Source organism: Anopheles ziemanni, chromosome 3 (genome assembly GCF_943734765.1).
Source record: "Anopheles ziemanni chromosome 3, idAnoZiCoDA_A2_x.2, whole genome shotgun sequence".
NCBI lineage: Eukaryota > Metazoa > Arthropoda > Insecta > Diptera > Culicidae > Anopheles > Anopheles ziemanni.
The window spans coordinates 2,437,033-2,461,613 of NC_080706.1; the positions used below are offsets into that span (position 1 = coordinate 2,437,033).

General features: G+C 46.8%; 1 protein-coding gene across 1 annotated transcript in view; it reads right to left on the reverse strand.

Annotated features, from left to right (window-relative positions):
* The window catches only part of LOC131287302 (pair-rule protein odd-paired), a 30,116-nt gene extending 20,313 nt beyond the window's left edge, over positions 1–9,803 (reverse strand). The window contains exon 1 of the mRNA XM_058316336.1: positions 8,534–9,803. Coding sequence (XP_058172319.1) covers positions 8,534–9,803 — 1,270 coding nt within the window. The remainder of the gene's footprint in view (positions 1–8,533) is intronic.
* Between the last annotated feature and the right edge of the window lie 14,778 nt (positions 9,804–24,581).

A 24,581-nucleotide genomic window follows, 5' to 3' on the forward strand; every position in this document is an offset into this window, starting at 1 on the left:
CGACCTATGCGAGATTTTGCCGAGGACGGGAAAGGACTTCGAAGTCCGATGAACTTTGGGTAGAAAACTTTGTGGCAGGCCGCTTGATTAGTTATTGAATTCCGTTCCAGCGCTCCGTTTATCCTTTCTGATCCCTCTGATACGCCCTCTGCAAGCCACTCACACACAGGATAATCAGTCCGGGGCAAACTGAACTTTCTCGAGAGTGCGAAAATTGTGGTTCTCAGTCCAAAGGTGAAGGAAAAACAAGGAATCCTGGAAGCCTTTTTTAAACAGTTCTTTGGCTCATTCTTTGTTCCTTTTTGTTACGAATTGCATAAACCAAAGCATGAGGTTCTAGATTGTTATCAGCGAGAGAGAAAAATATTGCAAAATTTAGATAAAATTATGAGAACTAACAGGATTGTTACGCCCATGCACATAATTTTGAAACACAATCCATTATCAAAAGGCTCCGATCGAAGGTTTGGAAAAAGCCACAGATTAACGAACTCGGTTTGCTGAAGCCTCATTTGAAGTACCAGAGAAAATCTACCTTTCCACAAAATCGGGACGAAAGGAAAGGTAGCTTCAAATTGAAATTACCTAAGAAGTCAATTTTTGGACAGGGTTTTTTTTCCTTCTTTTCTTTTCCTTGATTTGACTGTTTTTGATGTGCGTGATTTTCTTCACCCTCTTCCCTCTCGACCTGCTCCGAAGTGAGAGTAGGATTTTATATTTTTTCGCTTCCGTGCTCTACTTGGCGCCGCTGCCGACCCACCTTCACTCCTCCCGACCCCATGACCACCTTCTTCTTCACCCTTGTCAAATAACAAAAACATCTTCTGAACTGTCATATCTTGATGTACACAACGGTGGTTTCTTCCATCACTGGCTTCGAATCCAATTTTTTTTTCTGGAACGACGAGCATTTTCCAGGCGGGTCGTTTTGGGGGGGCATTCCGATTCTCTGATTGTGTGTGTGTGTGTATTTATTTGATGTTGAGACACACATTAATCGTATATACGCGTATATATCTTCTAGCGTTTTCTTTTCCGATATAGAAATGAACGCTGGAGCTGAAATAAGTTTTCTGCCCATTTCTCCCGCCCGAACGAGCGCCATTCGAAATCGATTCGATGCTCTGATGTTTATGACAGTTACCACGAAACTCAAACGCACGGCACAACGGATGGTGACGTCGAACAAAAACCCCCGAACCAAACGTCCATGGCGCTGTTGATGATGATGATGATGATGATGATGTAGGACCATATCAACCTTACCTTCAATTGAGCGACGGGGCAAACAAGAAATACCAACATGGAAGGCGAACATGAAGGGGAAATAAATTTGTTTCTCCGATGGCTCGGACGGACTGAATCTCGGATAATTTTTCTCAATCCAATCCGAGACGGTGCTGCTTCTGATGCTGTAACTGTTGCTGACGTTGAAGCTCTCAAGCTCGGGCTTGTTAAAATTGGCCAAAGCAAGCCACGAGCGTTTCCCATCGCCGAAGTTGTAGATAGTAATCATGGTCAACTCGAATCGACTCAACCATGTTAGGAACCCGTTACGGTCACACAAAACACGCCTTTTCTAAGCGATAGAAGACTATGCTATCGGTTTGTTGATGTGCACACAAACTAAACATGTTTTACAGCTTTAGTTGTGGGCCGAAATCAGCTGAGTTCAGAGTTCTTCGATCACTCGAACAGAGGAAAACCCTCAGTTTAACTTAGTACTCAAACACACAAAGCCTTCATCGATGATGAACTGTTCGTAGCAATGGGAAAGAAACTGAAATGGCCTGTGAAGATAAAGAAAATGCCATCCCTTGCGGAAGGCCACTGATAAACGTAAGCCAGGAATCCTAATGTCCTCGGTTCGGACGCTTACACTACCAAACAGTGCGTGTATTGTTTGTGCGTTTTGTCAGCATAGTTTGAATGCCTTTCGGGTGTCCTTAGACCTCTTAGTCCGACCGGATTCTATTGTCCTGTGGCAAGAGGAGAAAAAAGGACATTCATCCTGAATGCTCCGTCCTTGAGCGTCTCGCTTCAAAGAAACGCTTTGAACATAGGGTGAACAGAAATTGCGCCAAGTTCGGAAAAACTACTGTTTAAACACAGTTTAAAGTGCAATCTCAATACCACACCGACAAGCACACGCACACAACGAACGGCCGGAGATTGAAGGAAGGACTCGGCCGACATCTTTAACCTTCCTTTAAGCCGGCAGTTGAACGTTCCCCGACACGTTTGGCGACATCGATCGAAGCGCCAGGAAAGGTAGGCTAAACGAAAACCGCATCCGAGCATAAACACACACACACACATTTCACCATAGAACGAGAAACGGAGAGAAGGAGGAGACAGGGAGTGGAACATAGTCCTGGTCATTTTTCATCGTAGAACCGTATGTTTCTGTCAGTTTTCCTTCCTCCCGTTTGGCCACCACCCGAGCCAGTGGAAAAACACGGTGCGATTCGGGTTTTTTCGGGAAATGCGCGAAGAGATCTTTACTTGAACTTGGAGCCGAGGGGAAAAAAATCGACAAAGTTTCCCTTCGACCCATGTCGATCTTTTGTACAATCAATAGGACGAGGGCAAAAGATAGAATAAATAGAAAAAAGGCATCCAACTCTCCCCCACAAAAAAGTCAGAGGATGATCATGATGGTGTGTTTTGGGGTGGGTTCAAACCCAAGCGTTCGGAAAAACTTTGACACATTCGAGAAAATCCAACCGGAGGGGCCGAAAATGTTGGGACAGCCTTTTCTTTTTTACTTTCCACCCAGAGCTGGGTGTTTTTGTGTGTTATTTTTACGTTTTTCCTGTCGTCCCACAAACTGCTGGACAAGAAATCGTGATAAGGAAAAGGCCGTCCCGGGGACGGGTAGAAGGATTTTTCTTTCTTTTGGATGGATTTTTTGTTCAAGATATTTCTTCTCTCCAACAACGAAGTTGGAGACAGCGATCCACCACCTAGCCGCCCGCTTATCTCTTCCTGCTAGCCTTCGTTTCCAGTTCCGCTATTTATTATTTTGATATTAATGTTGATGATAGATTTTTAATGGCACCCGAGACCCGTCGCGAATGAGCCGGCCAAAGGGCCGAGAAATAATAGGAAAATATAAAAAAAAGACCGGTGAGAGGAAAAATAAAGAAAACTGTTAAAGCGGAGCGGAAAACGACGAATGGGAGAAAAAAGAACCTCACTCCCGCGGACAGGCGGAAAGATCCATTGCCCCTGGACGGGGCAAAATGGCACCCGAAAGAATCGATAAATTATGTGCGCCCTCTCTCAACCCCCTCGGTCGGCCATTCTGCCACCCTCTGCCGTTTGGCCTAGACCACGACTATTGTTTGTGCCCGGGCCACAGCAAACCGTCCCCGAAGTGCGCACATTACATTGTTTGACGTGAAGCGAATCGGAATCGAATCACCGAGAACGAATCGAAACACTGGAATGGAAACCGGAGACTGCCATCGTCCAATGAGCGACCCTTTTGTGTGGCGTAAATTGGTTTGTTTTGATTTGCGGCGGAATGTTTGATAGCAAAATAAATGACACAACCAAGAACGTCGGGGTGGAGAGTGACGAATCGACGGCTTTAAAGTGTTCAATATGTTCATGGCTTGAAGTGGAAGCTTAAGCTCGCCTTTGGGATCGGGACCAGATGTGTCATCGAGAGCGATACGAAGAAAACGACAAAACAAACCCTCCAAAACAAAGAACACGGAAAAAGGACTTCAAGGACTCACACAGATCTCGTAGAAGACCCTCAATCTTATCTCAAGTGGTCACTTAAGCTCGTGTTTGACATCGGTTTGGAAAGTTGATCGCGATAGGGAACAGTGAGACACAACAAGCATCTTATCACTCCGAAGGTCAACGAGGATATCGGAAACGACAGCTACGGACGGTAGGCGATCGTTAAAATCGTCTCTTCCAAAACAACCAAAAAGAGAAGTAGCCGTTCTCAGGCGGTCCAAGTCGTAATTTGATCTCCATTTTCTTCTCCTCCACGGGACCACAGGAGAAGAAGCAGCAACGTCTCGGCAATGACGTGGAAAGTGATTAGGGCTTTGTTTTAACAGCTCATTTGACGGCGTTGAAAGAGCATCTGGCCCGGTTCGCGTTCGGAAGGCGAAACACGCGTGGAAACAAATAATCAATTTCCACCGGGCAAAGGTAAGGCTTCGTTCGTTTGTTCGGTCGGCGCGCGAAAAAAGGGCGTTTTCAAGTAGGCGGGCTAAATTATACACCGAACACACACGGTTATTATACGCTTACACCAATCGACGGTCCGAAAAAGGTGAAGACAACACAGGGATTGAGAGGAACGAGCAGGACCCCATATGTTGCTGGAAGTGCTTCGTTTCGGGAGGATTTCTTTCATTGACCACCATCAGACAATGCCCCGAGGGTTTTCAAGGCTTCAGTAAGAACCAAAAGATCTTCTGCAACTTAGTTTACCACAAAAGCGCATCCATCTGTGCGCTCCAAACGATTGAGGGAAAATGGGGATCCCAAGGAGAGCGAGAGAGAGAGAGAGACAGGGAGATGGGCCCTCATGCTGTGAAAATGAACACTCAAAATTATACGTCTCGAATCACGGTGCGAATTAGATGTACACAAGGTTTTTGCGCGAAAACGGATGAGAAAGAAAGACACCTTGAAGAAAAACCACCACTTGACTGTTGCAATTTTATCCAATCACCCTTCGCCTACTCCCTTTCCCCTTTTGGTTGTTGGGGGGTCAAACAAAAAGGAAAAAAAAATGGACGAAAGCAAATCGAGACGATTGGGAAATTAAGACGTTCCGGCGAGAAGGGGCACAAATAATGCGGGAGTCCGAGAGCCAATCTGCCACTAAACCAAGACGGGTAGCAAACGACATTCAATCTCGGATCCGAAACGGGAGAAGAGTTAGGCGCAAGCAAACTTTTTGTTTCCATTTTTGCCATCACGAAAAGCGTGAGAAAATGCCCGCTTCGTTCGGTTCAAAATGGCGGATAGGTGAGGGTTTCCTTTTTTTTTTTCCTTTAAAAGTCTCTAGAATCTTTTCCAAACGAATCATTTTGATCCTCTGAAGTGAACCTACAAACTGTGTTTTTTTTTTCAAACCTGTCCATAAATCGTAATGATTCGATGAAATTGGCCTTCAAACATGTCACGCTAGAACTTGAAGTGTGAGAGAAGCGCTCAAAAACAAACAAGAAACGAAACGCAACATGATTCTAAAGGATATGCCATTTTGGAGGTGTTGGCCTCACACATTGGTTGTTTTACGTTTTTCTCTCATCATCATCTAGTAGGCTCTTTAAGGGGCGAAACCGCAACCTGTCAACCCGGTAATGGCGGTTTTGATCTCTCGACGAGGTAGAGATGACGAAGGCGACTCGTCCAATAAGTGAATGATAGCTCGTACGGAACCGTTTCGGGGACAGGATTCGACGGAGAACATTCAACGAACCACAAAAACAAGGGAAAAGACTACAAAACTCGACACAACATTGTAGAGGAATGTGCATCCATTCGTTTTGCTGCAATCAACGTATGGTTGGTTGTAAGTGGAAAAAAGTACAACCTAAATGAATGTCAACCGGAGTAAAAGGATGATCGTCCGACATTCATGAAGTGCAAGGAAAGTTAACAGATTGTGGTCAAGCTTTTCTTTTCCCTTTTTTTTATGTTGGTCAACATTTACACTTGCTCCAACAACCGGGCCATATTGTGAAAGCACGCGTTTTCCTGTCCTATTTTCCTCTCGCAATCGCTTTGAAATGTATTCCGGAAAAGCTCCATTTCCAGCATTCCATGAATAGCATAGCAGGCAACCCAGCGTTGTGTGGGTTTGTTTAAAATGACTGTGTTATGATTTCGATTTAATTGTTTGTCTTTCGTTCATCTTCGTTTCCAGCTCTCCTTTTCCTCGTTGTGTTCAAAACTTCTGGCCAGCGCTTAGGACGAAGAGAGGGCGTATTGTAATTTCCATAAACTAAATCCTCACCCCTGAACTGCTCCCCAAGCTGGCCAGGATGAAAATGTCCTCGCCTTCAAGCGATACGCTTACGTTCCACAGTTCCCGGTTGTTTAGTGGTGATCGTAGCTACCAAACAGCGGCAGCATATGCCAATGACAGCAGGACAACGGCAGGAAACCCCCTCACCCACTATCAGCGTCGTCTTGGGCACAAACACCACCACAACAACCGCCGGAAGTGCCTCGATGGGGAAAGGGAGGGGTTTTGGGATCAACCTATTCGACCTCTACGCAGCGCTGTGTTTGTGTTGCACCCTTGTATGCGTGGGGGGGGGGGAGAGGAGGGGTCGGGCAAGCTGCCTTTCGTTGTGGACACAGTGGAAAATTCATTTCCCTTTCTTTCTGATATCTATCGCTTCATTTCTCTTTCTCTTTCCTAGATGGGGGATGGTGTTTCACAACAGCTTCTGTTTGTGTCACCCCTAATGGCAGTATACGTGTGTGTATGTGTTCCCCCCAATGTCCAAGGGTAGAGAAGTAGGACACACATCCACACACTACTGTACCGCACGCACGCAACGATGTTTTACGTTGTGGTTTGTGCTGTTGTGAGAGTTAGCCATAGTCCGCTTTAGTATGATTGAAAAATCGATACTCGCCGCTCCAAAAGGGACATCGCCTTTCGGCGACACTTTGTTCCTGGCTTTCGATCCCCCCCGAGGACAACGGAAATGGGAGTGAGAGGTTGGTATATCTGTTTCATCCTAGCGAGCGTCCCCAAGCTCATTTATTAATTTCTCGCCAAAACGAAAGGATTCACCTCAATTACTGGCATTGTTTTTGGGGAGCAAACATTTACCACCCCGAGGTCAAGATCTTTGAGGTTAATGGTTGGAAAAGTGAATTGGTGGCTGCTAATGAGGTGCATCCAAAAGGTGAACCACTTTTTCCCCTGGTCGTCTCTCATCACCGGTGACGTTCCCGGAGCTGCCGGTCGAAGACGAAGTGCCCCTAATATTTACACACGATGGATAGAGAAACCCACCACCGGAGCACGTCTTCATAAACAACAAACAACCAAATCATCCCGGAGGAGGTGTGAACTGATGGACGAAGGAAATCAATTTCGGACGGAGCCGGCGCACGCGTTTCTTTACTCGTTTTTTTCCGTTCCATTTGGCCCGCGTGATGAACGATCGAAAATGGAGATTAATTACTCCTTTTTTTTTTTGCCTTTCTCTCCACTGCCTAAGAAAACTGAGCTGATGGTGTTCCCATCATTCTTTGCCTATTAGTCGGTGGTTACGCGGCTCTAAACTTCTTGCTCGGCAGAGATTGTTTATTCGATCACTTTTCGGGGGGAAAAAAACACTTCAACCATCCAGAAACCAAACACGAGAGAGAGAAGGATACGATGAAAAACGCACTTCCGAAGAAAACCTCCAACAACGATAGTGGAAGCGACCACAGAAAAGAAAAGAAAACTACACTTACCCTAACTAATCAGCCAAACATCGAAACAAATCGCTTCCAAAAGAGTTCTTATGTAGCGTTTAAAAATTAATTAAGATCAATCTCGAGTCCGGAGTAGATCGAGAGAAACATTCGTGGAACGAAGGAAGGAAGGAACCGAGAAACCCACTCGACAGCAAATGGAACGAAACGGATTTAGGGAAGCAGAACCACCTCAACCTGCCTCGATCGCGTACGATCGAGCGCGTGCTTCGATCGATACGTGTTTAATTAGATTTGTTTTTCCGCACCGGGAACGGATTTTCGTGGAACGAATTTTCCGGCCAATGGTTTGTTTTACGAAAGTGAACCATCAACATCGGTAGCGATAGCCAAATGTCTCAATCCCTTAATCAACGGTTGGAAGATTGATCGCAGCAAAGATGGTCTTTTTTTACGAACTGAAAATGGTTCCTCGCGCTTATTACACATTTTATGCTGGACCCATTAAAGCCCCGACAGTTTTAGTCGCGGAGTGTGCCCACAAACAATCGTTATTCAACATCGAACATCTTAAAATTAAGCTGAAGTGTCTGTTGTGTCAAGCACAGAGGATTGTTCATTAAATTGTTGGTTTTCAAAATATAATAAACCCTTCTGCCACTTGAAGCTCAACGGAATGTCGAGCCCGTTCGAAACACAATAAAAATCTCCGCTGTGAGGCAGAAAGTGGCGCAAGTAAACGCAAGGATGTGAGTGAATAATGATATAATTTTACGCGTGCAAGAAACCAAACAAACAAATATACAAAAACAAGAAATTACTAGGAAGTGAAAAACACTTCTTCACGCTTCCACCACTTCTTGAAGGCCGTAAAAAAGGACCTCCTGGTGGAAAGTCCCAAGAAGTCGCCGGAGCGCAAAACAAAAGGTTCGTTTGGTTTCCGTCGGCAAAAAGAAAACAAGAGAGTAAGAATAAGTGTGCATTTGCAGTCGGTAAAGTTTTTCGTCGTCGTCGTCGTCGTCGTCCTCGTCCTTGTGTGAGGTCCTGCCGTTCCGAGAAGGAACCAAGGATCTCCACGGGATTTTTGGCACTGGCACTGGGTACTTACCGGTGTGCGTTCGTTTGTGGATCTTGAGGTTCTCGGAGCGGGCAAAGACCTTGCCGCAGGCCGGAAACGGGCACGGGAAGGGCTTTTCGCCCGTGTGTACGCGGATGTGGTTGACCAGCTTGTACTTCGCCTTGAAGGGGCGTCCGTTACGCGTGCAGCCGAGCCAGAAGCAGGCGTGGGTCGTGCACTCCGGCCCGCCGACGTGGTCCACCGTCAGGTGCGTCACGATCTCCTGCATCGAGCTGAAGATCTTGTTGCACGTCTTGCGACTGCCGCCGTCGGCCCCACCGGTCCCGCCACCGCCGAGTCCCGCCGCCAGCGCCGTCAGTCCGAGCCCGAGGTGGTGGTGGTGGTGGTGATGCGGATGATGCGGATGGTGCGGGGGCAGTTCCGGTTCGACCCAGAGGCACTGCATCTCCTGCTTGATGGCCGGCGGGTGGCGCATGTACCGGAAGAAGGCCCCGGATGTGCCCGGGTTGACGGGCAGGTTGGCGAGCGGGTGGTGCTGGTGGTGATGGTGCATGGCCGACGCGTACTGACCCTGGTGGTGGGCGGCATGGTGTGCGGCGTGGTGTGCGTACGGGTGTGTGTAGTCCCCGGCGGACGCCAACCCGGCCGCGGCCATCGCCCTCATCGAGTGCGCTCCGGCGTGGAACGGATGGTGTCCGATGGCGGCGGTGTGGTGCGCATTGAGGGGGCTCTCATGGGCGAACAGGGATGCGGGGTCAGTGGCCCCGGTTGCCGCTGCCGCCACCGCCGCACTCGACGCCACCGCCGCCGAGCTGAAGTAGTCGTTGTCGCGCTTGAGGGAAAGGAAATCCCGCGAATGGTACGGCGCCATGGCGTGCGACGACATGTGGGAGGGTGGCGAAAGGTGGTGCGAGTTGTATGCCCCACCACCACCTGCCCCACCAGCTCCACCACCACTACCGCCTCCACCCGACCCATTGCCTGAGCCGCTTCCCTGCTGATGGTGGTGGTGAGCGTGCGGATGATGGTGGTAGAACATCGTGGCATCTCCGGCGTTCGCGTTGGACGAACCGGACCCACTGGAGCCGGAACCGGAAACAGAACCGGCCCCGGGTGGAAGCATTCCGGCGGCGGCGGCCGCAGCAGCAGCCGCCAAACTGGCGCTCGCCACCGAACTGGCCGACGACTCGATCTCACTGCTCTGCTCCAGATGGTCCGGCGACATTTTAATGCCGAACGTCGCCAGGTGCGAATGGTGGGCCGCCGACGAACCACCGTCCATGAAAGCGTTCATCATCATCTTACCCAAACCACTGTGGAACGATCGCTTTACACAACTAAATTGGGCCAAATGTTGGCTGTTCCTATGTTTCTACTCCTTGCAAAGTGCAAACTGTTTTGTTTCGATCACTCACGGCAACTGAACGAGCGAAACCATTGATTCATTGCGGAGTTCACTTCACTTGAAATTCACGTGCAACTGTTTGAATTTTTATGCTTTTCCTTCTTTTCACTTTATTTGCGTTAATCTATGGTTTGGAGAGCACTCGCTTCACGTCACACTTATACACAACACTCCGTCGACTTAAAGTATCACCAGAAACACATTAACATCCCTTCCGAGGATGCACACACTTCCTGCACAGTTTTCCCCGGACAATACACGCGCCTTGCACTCGCCTTGCCTTCCACCCACACGCAGCGCAATCCACTAACGACGGGCGTGCGTGCGTGTTCGTGTTATTTTGTGAATCTTTCCACTACTGACGTGCGAACGGCAGACGGTTCGGTTCGGTTTTGCTGGGTAAGGATCGAAAAAGAAGAGATCTCTTGACCTCGCGCTACGGGAATCCCGGACACACTGCGTGGACACCTATTGCGAGGAACGTTGGTAGCATACTGAGCGACAACATCGCTGCCAGCAGCAACCGAAACCCAACACGAGACGTCGACCCACGGCTCTACCATTACCGGTTATTACCGGTTCTATGACCTTAACACGAAGAAGTCCTGGAGCTGACAATGTCAAACTACCGGTACGGTAATCATAATTACCGGTTCACCAGCCAATCACAGCTCACCGGTTGGTGGCGAAGGCGATGGAGAACGTCACGCCCACTGACTGCATCTTTGTATTGGTCGTTATCCTTTCGAGTGTTCGAAGGAGAGAGTGAATGCGGCTTTTCTCTTTCTCTCTCGTGCGTTCTCATGCCATTGTGAGTCAGAGTGAAATGAGTAGCGATTGTTGACACACCGTGATGTTTGACTCTTTCTCACCGTCGTGAGAAATTCGGCCCTTCTCGCCATCTCACTCACGTCGCAGTCAGGATGCGCTTGCGGTAATACACGATCGCACGTGGCAAAAAGGGAAGGATACTTTATTATTAATTAAACCAAAAATTGTTATTGTTAAAATATTTGTCAAATTTGTCAACCTTAGTCAAATATTCCCGGTCGGGGGGAATTTTTCGATCCCTGGCGTGCCGTTTTTGCCGTCGCTTCCGTGTGTGTATGTGTGCAGTGCGTGTATGTGTTCCACTCCGTCTCCAACTGAGCGGAACGCGCAGGATTCTTCGCTCCGTTTTGTCGAGCTTCGGCCGGTCCGTTGTCGTCTTCGGGGTTACGATAATCTTCCTTTAAGCAGCGTTGACAGTTTGATCCCATTCACCTCCCGCGCCCACTTCTTTCTTCCCCCCAACCCGTTCCTCTCGCCCTGCGCTCGGTCGTGTCATTCTTCTCGTTTTGTTCGCGTAAATTTGATAATTGAGTGGTAACACGTTTCGGAACCGCTGCTCGGCGAAGGGGTTACGATGCATCTTCCGTAAGCCAGCCCAGGAAAAGCAAATGGCGTCGATCATCGACCGGCGATAGCGACGATCGTGAGCTCGTGAGGTGGTGCTGTTGGTGGTGGAGGTGCCGATCGGGATCAAGTTTCAGCGCTTTTAATTGGTATTGTACTTTTACGACACCAGCGTGGCAATAAGCGACAAGCAAGATGTGAAACTACTCTCCATGGAGCAATTAAAAACAGTCCACTTAATGATGCCAAATAAGGGACCTCCGTTGAGTCGCCGCCCGTCCTCCCCGCTGCCTTTCCTTCCTACTGTCGTCGGGTCCAAATACGGCCGGGAAAGAAGTGGAAAATAATGTCCGATGGGGGCCCCAAAGCAGAAGACTCCTTTCCTTTTGCGATTTGCACACCATAAACGATACCGATCCGTTTGCTCGCGTCAAAGCGCTGCCGGGCGGGAAACAAACATTACCTTATTATCGCATGCGTTGTTTTGCTTCGTTTTGTTACGTTTGCAGCACTTGTTTGCCCCAAAGCCGACGCGACTCCCAAAGGAGATCGACAATCTCAGGGCGCTGCTTTCTGCACCATGACGGACAGAAAAACGATCAACAATCATTAAAGATGTTAATTAAAAATATGATAAATGTCGCTTCCCGCCACGGAGGACGGAATAAGGAGCCGCAGAGGAGCGCAGAGGAGGTCAGCTTTCTTCACTCGATGGTCAGTCAGCACTCGGGACGAGAATGACAGCAGACGGGCAGGTTCGCTTAATTTATAGCAGCGATTTATATCCGCCTGATGAATATCGTTTGCTTCAGACTAATACGTTCTAGCCACCCGAATCAAACAGGAAGTTGTCTAAACCTAGCTAAAAGATGCTTAAATCTAAAGGCATCTGTCAATGCGATTAACATGTAAGTGGCTAATATATTCATATTTCGTTTAGAATGCCTGCAGATACTATCGATGTTTGTTAATCCGGGAGAATAGAATTAAAAAAACCATCGACATATCGTTTCGGAGACATAAAACTAGACCCCAAACAGAATTCAAAACCAACATAGGCACGCGCTGGGATGCCTAAGTTGCTCCTAATTATGGTCATCAGGGGAACTAGTTTTGACAACAGATATTCCTGCAGGTATCGGAGAGTATAAGCCATTCGTAGTCATTGGTTTCAATATTTCTACTTTTCTTTTGCTCTAAAGCACAATCTGAACAAGGATTAAAAATTAAAAGTTGGTTTATTTTTAAATAAAAACATACAACTTGTTCCTTCGAGAAAATTCCGTAGGTTTTCCGCAATTTTCCCCATTCAATTAGCCGTAGTAATGGCTCGTCAGAAACTAAATATAAACTCATTTCTCATCCCAACCCCACGACTTCCAACAATTTAACAACATTTGCTCTGCTACCATTTTTCCACCGTTTCCATATTGCTACCATTAGTCCTCCCACTGCAAGAAGCAATCTTCTTTGGAACCATTTTTAGCGACCCTTTACCTCCTTCGCATACTCCAAATCCGGGCGCGGTTGTACAACACATAAATTAACATATAATTCAATTTACATATTTTTACATCGTTTTCGCAGCTTGTGTGTGTACATGCGCGAAAGCACCTTCTTGTTGTTTCGGTTAAACTACAACATCGAGAGGGGAAAGAAAAAACGATGTGTTTTCCCCCCTTCCGGAGGTCCGAGTAATTTCATTCTATATTTCTCCGGTTTTGGTTCTTTTCTGTCTTTACACATAACAGGCACAACCGACATCACATTTTTATTGCGAGTACAAGCAAACAACAACCGTGATTGTTGTTAATTTTTGGCCTCCCTCCCTCCGGTTCCTCGCCCCGTGGTTTGGTTCTCCATGGAAACAAAAAGATTTTTCAGCACAATTCCACCCATTCGCCCACAGCGATCATTTGATTACGGTTGCAGAACGTGGGAGGTGATGGATTGGGGGCATTTGTGTTGGCTTGTTCCATCGAATGAATAAGTGGGGGGGAGAGGGGAGAGGCAAAAAAAGAAACATTATTAAAGCGAGAAAAAATAATGTTCAAAATTATGAACGCCCGATGTTGTGGCTTTGTGTTTCCTTCTTTTTTGACAGTGGTTTGTTTTTCGAGAGTTCTTGAGCCCCAAACAGAATCGGCTGCGTTGGTCATTTCAGAGCAGAGGGGCCATTTTTCGTTGTTATGTTTTGTTTTAATTTTACGATTCTCTTCCACATCCCCCTATTGTTTCGGCCGTGTTTTTCCCATTCCGGGACGATCCACAACCCCAACAAGTACTCCCGCGCATCAAAACGGAGAAGACATGCTGCGTCCGGCGCTCTTTTAGCTCAACAACTGGGACCTGATTAATTGGTGCGATTTCGAGGCGCACTGCCGAATTTATAATGTCCATTAACGGGTCAAATGGAAATCATTTGTTTCGTTCAGCAAATTCGTTGCCCCAGCGCAAATTGACGCGGGGACCGTGAGGAAAACTCAACCCCCGGGGGTTGGAGGGCTTGCATCCAAGGTGAGTTTCGAGAGGGAAAATTAGTTTTCCCCCGTCCTTCGTCTGGCTCCGGGGCCGCCTGTTTGGAATGTAACGATAAATTGAAGGCTCATGTGGTGGCCACAACAGAAGCTCCACATATTATTACGAACACGGCGAAGGTGGTCTCGAGGGATGAAGAAATATTGATAACGTTTAATTGGGTTTTATTTTCTCTGGGTTTTTTTGCTGATTCCGATTGTCTTGAATTACTTTTTGAATTATACTCAGTATATTTACATACCATTTAGAATGATATACATGCACTTTTAATGAAATATACTTTTCTATTCAAGACAATGTAGTTCCAAAAAGGATTTAAAAACCTGTTTCCTCATTCCACTTGTTAAAGACTAGTATAAGTAACATTTCCTTAAGTACACTAAAACAAAACTAGCGTTATCAAGTGAAAATAATTCTACCCTAAGCTATTCCAGAAAAAAGCGTGGTTCTGTTTTCGAGGCGATCTTTTGAGAGCAAAAGGGTCGAAAGAGCTGACGTAGTGTTCGGGGATCGTGGCACACGAACGAAGATACAAACAAACAAGCACGAAAAAAAACGCAGCACGCCCCAGCAGAAAAGTTAACAACTGGTTTTATTTTGGCTCCAGCTCGCTCACTCCCACCGCAAGAAGCGAACGATTGCTTGCCTTCCCACTCGCACACGCGCTTCAACGGCGCACGCGTCCAAAACATCCCTCGCGGCAGCAGCAGGTTTTCCGTTTCCGTGGCGAGGGAATTAATGTTTCCCCGGTTTTACTCACGCGCATCCAATCTTTTTCTCGCTCGCTTCTCCTCCCTCTCACTCGCACCGGGGGAAGCGTTGTACCAACATCAACCCACAACAGCGGGGTGCTCCTCTCGTGCACCACACACAACACACACCCCCGCGGACCAAGGGATGAAGGCGCGAGAACCAACCAACACCCGCGGACCCGAACCACGCGTGCTCCGCGACAAGCGCATGAACAGCGCGCACAGTGGGCGCGGTTTTCTTCGCTTTCCGTTTCCCAACCACCCCCTCCGGGAGAAAAGAAAAGACGGCCTTTGGTCCTCCCCGCCTGCTCACCGGGGGATTCCCCCAATCCTGGCGCGTTGGGCCTCCCGACCGTGCGACATCCTGTCGAAGCAGTGCGCTCGTGGCGTTCGGTGTGAAATGAAGGCGGACTGTATCGATGTAATTATCTCGCGGTTTCTCCTGTCTTTTCCCGATTCCTGAAGGACCTTCCCTTACCGCAGGGATGTTCCCATGCCAAGGACGTACGAATCAAGGGAGACCCTGTTGGGATGAAAGGGTTTTTTCAGTTCGGTTTCTTGCGCTAACGGTGAAACACAAGGGCGAAAATGATCCCTTCCGACATGAGTCGGTAGAATCCCCACCGAGAGTCCTTGGGGCGAATCCTATGGTTTCCCTTCCGATAAGTGGTTTTGCGACCTTGTTTGGTCCATTGTTGGCATGGTGGGAGTTTTTTTCCGGGCCGCATATGGAAACTTCCTTGAGTTTCGAGAATATTTGGGATATCAGGAACTTGAGGTCAAACGTACCAAGAGCTTATAGATAATACATTATTTAGATAACTTCCATGAAAACTCGATGAAATTTTACATTACTATTGAAATACTTCAAACATCACATCTTCTAACAAATTCCCAGTACTTTCTGCGCCATTTCGGCGTCTTACCTCTAGCCGAATCAATTAGTATTTCCTGCCTCTCAACACCATTTGCGCTCCAACCTTCCCAGCTCATCATAATTAGTCTCTGGGAATCCAGGAAAACCTCCCAAACTATGGCCTCGTGAAAGCGGAAAAGCGAATCACAAGGGTCCCAGAATGGACGTCCCGGTTTTGTGGTCGATGATTAATTAGTCCACTCCGGAGTACTTTCCGCCCGGGAGGGAACCCTCAAACAGAAAAGGGAAAATTCGTGGAAAATGGGATGAAACAAAGCTTCACGCGGTGGATGAAGAATTTTCCCTGTTGTTCCCTTTGGATTGGAGTGGGGAAACCGAAATGACCATTCGGCCCCCGTAAGTGGTACAGCTATTATTGTTGAGGCACAATTTCCTTCTCCCTCGTTTACGATCGCATCAGGCGAGTGTTTATGCAAGTGGGCCGCGATAGGCGGAAGTCGTTAAACCGTGGAGGTTGATTAATTTGATTTTATGAAGTATTCATAATTGTTTGTACGCAGCATAGAACGAATGCATACTTTATTATTTATTAATCGGAGAGAGTAGAAACAAAAACCCTTCCTAATGCGTTATGAATTAAACATAACGTTGTTTTGAACACAAGAAGTGAGATTTTGATTCTGCTGTCAAAATACAACTAAGAGGAATCCCTAAATGATTCATGAACGTTGTGATGGAGCCTTAATGAACTTCCGCAACATTCATCGTGTTTTAAGCAATAAAATTGTGCGGAAATTTATATGGATCTGTGGGTCCAAATCATCGTTAACCTGATTTCATATTTAGAGTATAAAAATCTCAATTGGAGATTGGAGTCCAAAAACATAAGTGAGGAATTTCTAACATATGTTTTTAAAAGGTTAATAATTATTATTACGGTTCATGTTTGATCATTTTTCCACTTTGAACAACACAAACCTTTCATAAAACATGTTTCATCATGCGATAAAAGTGCATTTCAAAACACTTCGTCTGGCTTCTGAGGGCAACGGCACATTTCCCGTTACGAGCCAATCGATAAGCCGTCAATCTAACACCAACCCGGGCAGACACTTTCCACATTCAGCGTGTTCCGTGTTGAGTGTGGAAAAGCACCAACACCAGACGGTGGGTGCTCGCAAGACCCAATAAAGAAGCAAACCCGACAGGGGCAAAAAGCACTTTTGCAGTAGCATTTTCACAATCGCCCACCCCCACTGATCGATTAGCCTTGTAGCCATTCAAACACACTCTCTGTCACAGTCCTGCGCGCGCGCACACACACACACAGAATGTCGGACCCACAGCAGGGCATGAAGAAATGTGCAAAAACAACATAACAGCGTAGCTCCAACTGAGTTTGATCCCCGAGTGGAGCCCTCGAGCTTCGAACGACGCGTCGTACAGTAGTTTGCAGCCGATCTAGGGTACGATCGATCGTGTGCGCCCTTCCTTCGCGGGGAAAAAGGGACGAGACGGAGGGTGGGTGGGATGAAAATTGATGGCAAAAGAAAATGGAGTCAATGTTCGCCCAGTGGCCCAGTGTCGGGCGTCCCGGGGGCGTCCTGCTACCGGTCTGCACGATTCGCATTCGCCTTCCATAACTGGAGAATCATATTTACGATTTTGGTTCACTTGATCGGTCCGGGCTGCGCTGCTGAGTTCTCCAAATATACCCGTCCTCATACACAAACACACACACACATACACCCTTAGAGTGGTCCATTTCACCCGCAGGATACAGAGGCACACATCCCGGTCATCCAGATCCAGGAAGGTTTCCCAGGAACCACCGGTTGTCTAATCAATTTCTGCCCCTTTTTTGCGCCCGCCCAGGGGTCCTGGAACTCCTGGAACTCTGCTCCCGGTCCGAGGATCGGAGGTCAACCGCTAGCCCGCCCCTCGCACACACCCTTCTCTGGCGATCCGCATCGCCCGAACGATATTCCACGCGTATGGAAGGGTTTTATGGGAACGAAATCAATTATCTTTCGAGCGCATTCGCATTCGCTGCCGCCGCCTCCACCCGTGTTGGCTTCCGCCCCTATCGGTCTGCGGGTTCTGGAGCACGGTTTCGAGCTGAAAGGCGCTTCCCCCAGCGCCCTTCGAGTACTTGCCTCCACACTTCGCTCCGTTTGGAGGTGGTACATTCCTTCTGCTTTTCGATAACGATGTGCGCTCTCCACCGAGATTGCCCATTTCGGACTTAACGCAGAAGGGAGAGAGAAAAAAAAGTACAAAAACAAACAACCAGAAGGTAGCAGTTCTCCTTCCAGCCTCCCTAATGAAGCCACCGACGCGAGCCACCCGGCAGAAGAAATAATTTTCGAAGCGCATGTTTTGATAAATTGATTGTTGAATCAGTGAAATGCTGGACTACCTCTCCCATTTCAATACGCCTGTTTTCCGGGCAACCGGGAAGAGCTTCCGAAGCTTCCTACTGGCCGGCACACCTCCACCACCTCCTTGCCAGGAATCCTTGCCCGGTTAACCCTGCTAGGAAACCCTGCGAGCCCCACGGGAGTCCTGGAAAACGGAAAACAAATAAGCAGAATGATATAAATGATTTTACATTAAAACGATAATTAATTACCATCCCGAACGCGGGTCTGTATCTTGGAGCCTTCTCGTCCGGCCTGTAATCAGCCCGCCTCCGACGGCTGAGGAACCCCCACTTGCGATCGATTGGTTTTCTATTGGTTCTTGAAGGAGCGGAACCGGGTTCGAGTACTTTGCAGCGATTTCGCCAACACGTCCATTTCCGAGCCGGTTTGTATACCTTTGCCAAACGTTCATGATCAACATCAATAACTTTTAATGTCGTTGCCGATTGCATTTTTATTACAAAGTTTATTCTGGAAATATATTTTTTCCGTTCTTTTTGGAATTACACTGCTGAGCTGTTTCTCCGTTTGGAAGCTGAATCGATGCTCATATCTAAAAATACTCCAAGATTAAGAAATAATGAGTTGTGTTCGAAACTAATATCGTTTAAATTAAGTAAACCCAATCTCCCTTCCTCAGTCCAATCGATCAAAACTATGTATCGGAGGGCACAAACTTTTAGATTTACGTTGTATAAATCCGCTCAGATAAGCTTTCACTCGTCTCGAGCGAAGCCACCCTGAGCGTACTGACCCTAAACTGGTCGCTTCTGCTCCTGCGACGAAAGGATTAATTTATCAATCTCTGGCCTTACGACATTTTACTATTATTCACTCCGTAAGCCGTGAATGCAACCTCACACGCAGATTTTTCTCCCGCCCTGCCCGATGTTCGAGGATCCCTTTTGCCCCTTTCCTTCCTTTAGGGAAAAAAGAAAAGTCGCACCGAACCCTTCGCTAACCGTCTTGGCTGGAAGCTTTTCGGTGGAGTTGGAATGTGGCTTTCTGTTGTTTTTGCTCCCCTATTCGATCGATCCTCGCGATTGCGTCCCGTTTCGAGCTGCGATCGATACCAATTTATCATAGATCAGGAATCCTCCCGTCCCGGGATCGATGGCCGTCCGTCGCGTCGCGAGATGGATGGGAAACTAATTTTGCTACCAAGCATTAGCCCTTCTCTCCGTGCCGAGACTCCGGGGCGACTTTTACCAACGTAACGCGCGCACTGGAGCTAAATGATGAGAAATTGCTTTCCGCGCTGATTGCTATTAATCTCCCGCCCGATGATGCCCGAGATGATCACCCGTTCGACCACCCTCAGGACCTCCGCGACCAGTATGGTACGGCATCTTGGAGCTGCTGGTATTTGCTGGCCTCGGGAGCCAACTAATCCACCATCCATCGTCTCTCTCCCCCGTCTCTGTCTCCAGCATGGAAGCGACTGCTGCCGACTGAAAGATCGCGTAGATCAGACGCCGATTATGATGGTGGTGGTGGTGGTGATCGTGAGTTGGCTCGACGTGCTTTGGGCCAATTAGATTGTCGAGCCAGCGCCAGCGAGTAGGAGAATCTGGTTGGAATGCTTCTACCGCAATATGGTTCCAATCAAATGGAAAGGATGGAAAGCTATGGTTGGAAAAATGAACCTTCAGCACAGCCTACTACGCGGATCAGCTCAAACTCGTCGTCAATACATCTCCACCGGGACGATATCCATCAATCAACAATGCGATCCGCTGCAGTGAGGATAACCTTCGCCATTCGATTGCTTAGCCTTAGGACTCGGCATGTATTCCGTTCTATTAGTAAAGGATAAATCCTTAAAACTGCACTTCTAACATACTTCAACTTTTTTCTACCCAAAATGTTTGATACAATTGCTCCAACTATCTATCTGTTATGATGGATAGAACTATTTTCAGATCTTGTTTTTGGAGAAATGATTGAAAGCTACTTACATTTTTTTTTGGATTAATTCAATACTCTCGAAAGTGCTTCATATTTAATGAGTAAATAAAGACTCTAACCGTATAATAAAACACAACAGATCTAATGAATCATTCCCTTTCCCTATTTCTCTAATAAAGTTTCTCTCGGAACATGCTTCCAATTTAATAAACGAACGTCACAAGGACTCGTTGCCTTTGTACGAAGAACAAAGAAACTATCGTAAGACACTGAACTACGCCAACTTCTCAGTGGCCCGCTTTATTTTCTTCCCAATTTTGTGCATCATAAAAATTGCGCCCAGAACAACAAAACTGCGTAACTGCGGCGAGCTCGAGTCGAGAGGCGCATCGTCGAACCCGCGTGGAACAGATCTCCCGCAGGTTTTATGGTCGTAACTCATCAATAATAAAGTTTTGCCCCAGCGACGGGCGTCGGCTGACCATTTCCTTGTCTCTCCCTGTCCAAATCCCAAAGGCGATAAAGGGAGGCGGACCGCACGTTTGTGGCCGGTTAGTGTGACCAAAGTATGTTCCAAGTTTGATATCGTTTATCGACCGTAACCACAAGGCCCTCCTCTACGCGTCTCCAGTGTGACCAAACCATCACCATGAGGTTCCACTGGTGGAAAGATTCTATCGATATAGAGTGAAAGGTAATTAAAACTACCAAGCCGACGATGAAGGTCCACCCGATCGGTAAAGTGGGAAATGTCCGACATTTTCTTCGACAGTCGGGCTTCTTGCCTTTTGGGAGCGGGGGACGGGCAAAAATTGTCCGATTGGGAGCCTTGCCGCAACGCCCATAAACATGTCTCGTTTGATGTGGTCAGCTGAACGCGCCGCGGCTTCCCCGGAGATTATTTTATTAACTTTCTCCCAACATCCCTCCAGCGAAGGGTTTAGTTTATGGCGGGAGGGGGAGCAGAGGGCGCCATGATATAACGAACTGGAAGTTGTAGTTGCTTCCCTAGGAGTACTAGGGGGGACTAAATGTCTTTTCCTTCCGGCCATACTTTAGTGGACATAACGATACTTCCGTTCCCATCCAATAACTTCATCCCAAAAAAGATAATGTTGTAAAAGAAAACACAAGGGCCACATTCATAAGACACATAGGTAACGTTCCAGCTTTTTTTATTCATCTAGTGAAGGTCTGGTTGGAGGTTCTCTACTACTAAACTTTTTGTTACTTGCATTTCCTGGTTCGTTTATGAAAATATGCTAGAAGATGGTTCTATAAAAACTATATTTTTCCATAATTCAGACATAGTTTGTCCCAAGGTAACGAAGAAGTGTAGGAAGTTAGTAAAATAAATTGTCATCCGTAGGGCATTGGAAGAGGATAAGAATCTTTCTCCTCCTACATGCTGTATTCTTTTCGGATTTATGTTTTCATCCCGGAACCTGTCATAAAACCTTCAAATGAAGGCTCAACGAAGCTTTCGCCTGCCAAATGACCAAGTGTCGTTCAAACCGGGTCCTTCTAGGATACATCGCCGTCAATTACCCTCGGCTCGACAAACATTTTGGAGGCTTGGACGTTTTATCGGTAAAGTTAATCCCGAAGTCAATCGTTTTATGGGCCGAGGATCAACCGTGCTGATTTGTTGGAGCGTACTTCAGGTAGAGGTAGAGAAGCATCTGAAAATAGCTAAAGATCTGATCAAAGACCGCTACGAAGTTAGCCAAAAAGATGTGTTTTATGATCGGTTTATTGTTTTACGGCATACCGAACGAACTCGAAACGAGAAGCGACTTTAAACAACGAACTGCAACTAAGAAACACGATGTCCTTCGGAAAATATTGAACGGTTTTGTTTAGAAAGTTTAGTTTACAGAAATATCTACAATTGAAGTTTGAAAATTCCCTTTCACCAAGGACATACCGATGTACTCGAGACAATTCTACCTCCACCGTTCCGTACCTTAGGATCTCGATCGGCTTCTTTACCTTTTCCTTCTACCTGAAGACGACGAAAGATGCATGAAAGGAAAATATACCGTTGATTGACATTGAGCTTATGTAAATATTTATCGCCCGGGCTACTCTGTTTGTTGCTTCTTTTGGCAGCGAGCGACCGACGAACCTTTGCTGCTGTTTTCCGTTTTACCACCGATGGTCAGAGACCGACGTTGTTCCTGCCGTCCGAGGATCTGGAGTTTGCCGGCGTGAAATGCTGATGAGCCAATCGATGCTGATGTTTATCGGTTTATTGGCAATCACTGGCGATAACGTGCATCTCGATTGGGCTGGGGGTTTTACTGCAGCGAGTCAAATTTGATAAATTCTACACAACTTCTAATTGGATGTGTTGCCTTATTTATTGCCTGAAATATTTCGTATTTTATTTGCACCATTCTAGCGTAGGAAATATTAGTTTAAGCATACCACTCGTTATGGTATAATTTTATTTAAGATAACTGCTGCAAATAGCTGAAGAATATACATCAATAGACAACAAATATTAATCATTTCTGTATCTGAGCATCCTTTCTTGTTTTTCTGGTGCTCCAAATTTATCTTTCATTTCTCTGTTGCACGATGACATTTTTCCTACGCAATCAATTATGAAGCTTATGAAATCCTATACTCTTCTGATTGGCCGCTTCGTTGAATACGAATTGATTGTGCTGCTCAAAGAAGCCGCTGCCTGATGCCAAATAAGATCGTAGAAGAAGTCGAAATCGAATACGCAGGAAATTTAGACGAAAGATGATCCTCCACTTCCTGGCCCGGGGGCCACTCCTAGAGACGATTTGTCGCATGCGCAACGCCCCAATGGAAAAGGCCCCATAAAACAACCGCTTTTTTCTTCTGGGCTCGAAAGGAGTCGCCGCCACTGACGCCACCGGTCAGTCTCGAGCAAGTGTCTGGTGTTTGGATAATTTATCGTTTCCAGCCCATAATCAACTGATAAAAATCTTGTCCATTTTTAATCCATTTAATTTCTAATCATCTCGGTTTTGTTTCGTTCGGGATGGCCGCGTTCTAAATTGTCAGCTTTTCGGCCCAAGCGACGCGTCCCCCCTCACGAAAGTCGCTCGACGAACGGCCAGTAAATCATAGCCTACTTAAACATGCTTAGTCCACCCGAGCGCCGACTTTTCTTTTCTTTCCCTTTGGGACACTTGACTTGACGCTGTATCCAAGATGGCCAAGAGCCATCTTCCCAGAGCAGAGCGGGGATACAAAACAAACGACGAGATGATGATCGCTGGTTCGTTCGCTTTTGTGTCGTGTTTACACAGAAATTATGGAACGAGCATCCATTAAACCGCATGGAGGCTCGGTTATATGTATTTTTTACGAGCTTCTCACTCATTCTTTTGGTAGGTCTTTAACATCGGCTGCCCCCAAGACTCCTCCACAAAACGTCACGCGAAAGAAGGGTAGGATAAGGGAGGGGGGAGGGGATGGGGATACCGACTGCCGACAGGAGGGAGCTGCTGCTTAATCATTTCGTAATATGCGCCGGCGCAAGTAAGGGCTCCGGGAGTTTGTTCACCAAGCGGAGTACGACGAGAGTTTTCGGCTTGGATTGGATTAAAGCCAAACCTGGCGTCATAAGCGGATTGGAGTATTTCGGCCTGAGTTAAACCTGACTTAGTTGCAAGCAAATGCAAAGGCACGTCTTCTTCTGCTCAAATAAGCAAAAGAGGGATAGAGCAACATTAAGAAGACGCCGCAATTCTTTCGGTGGCCATTAATACCGAATTTTAATTATATTTTGATTCGCTCGCAATCCGCAGCGAATGGATAAATGGTATTTTTATACGCACATTTTCACCGTTCGGCGCGTTGGGCAATGTGGCCGAAGTGGCCATAATAAATATGTTTAATTTTTTTCCAACCCCCCTTCTGGGTATCGGTTGGAAGGAAAAAACCAAAACCAGACTCCAGAAAAGCCGAGGCTGGTCGGTAACAAATAAAACGCCATTTGTAAACGAAGGAAACGTACAAATTGTATGTGTGACTGTGGCATTGCTTGCTACGTTAATAATTACAAAGCACGCCAATTATTATCATTATTGCTTGTCTCGCCATCTTAGCATTACTTCTGGAGCGTGTGTGTGTGTGTGCATGTATGTATGTGTAGCCCTCGAACCACAAGCCCTGAGGTGGAAGCAGTTTCTACATTTCATTATTTTTACCCTACCAAACTACGACTAGGTTCTGGCAATGTAAAGACAGTTTATTTAAACGTTGGAACTTGGTATCTGAGTGGTTAGGAGGAAGAAACGGAAGGTAGTGAACGCCATGGCAATAAACATATTTGATAAAATGTTAAAACCGTTCCGAAATGCTCATAAAATGGTGAAATATATGCACTTCGAAGGCAACGTGGTTTGTGAGTCTGGTTAAACTGGCAAGTCGAAGGTACTGGGCAGGAAATGTGGTAGGACATGAACTAGAGGAAGACATTCTGGGAGAGGCACGCATGAAATGATACCCTTGAGTTTGTGTACGCGTCTAGGTGTGCTCTCCAAATATGTGGCTTTCATACTTTCATCTTTGTTCAATAAACACCGAACGAAAGTCACGTTCTTTGTGCATGAAAAGCTGGAATTTATTCATATCTTTACTCATCAATGCTCAAACCAATTTTTGAAGGTTCTATAAAATCCAAATCGTTCCTTTCCAGAGGAATCAACCTGCAACAAAAACTGTCCTGTATAATTAGCTCGGAGAGGGCAAATTACTTCAATTTGGGGGTGCCCGGAAAGATCTGACAAATGGA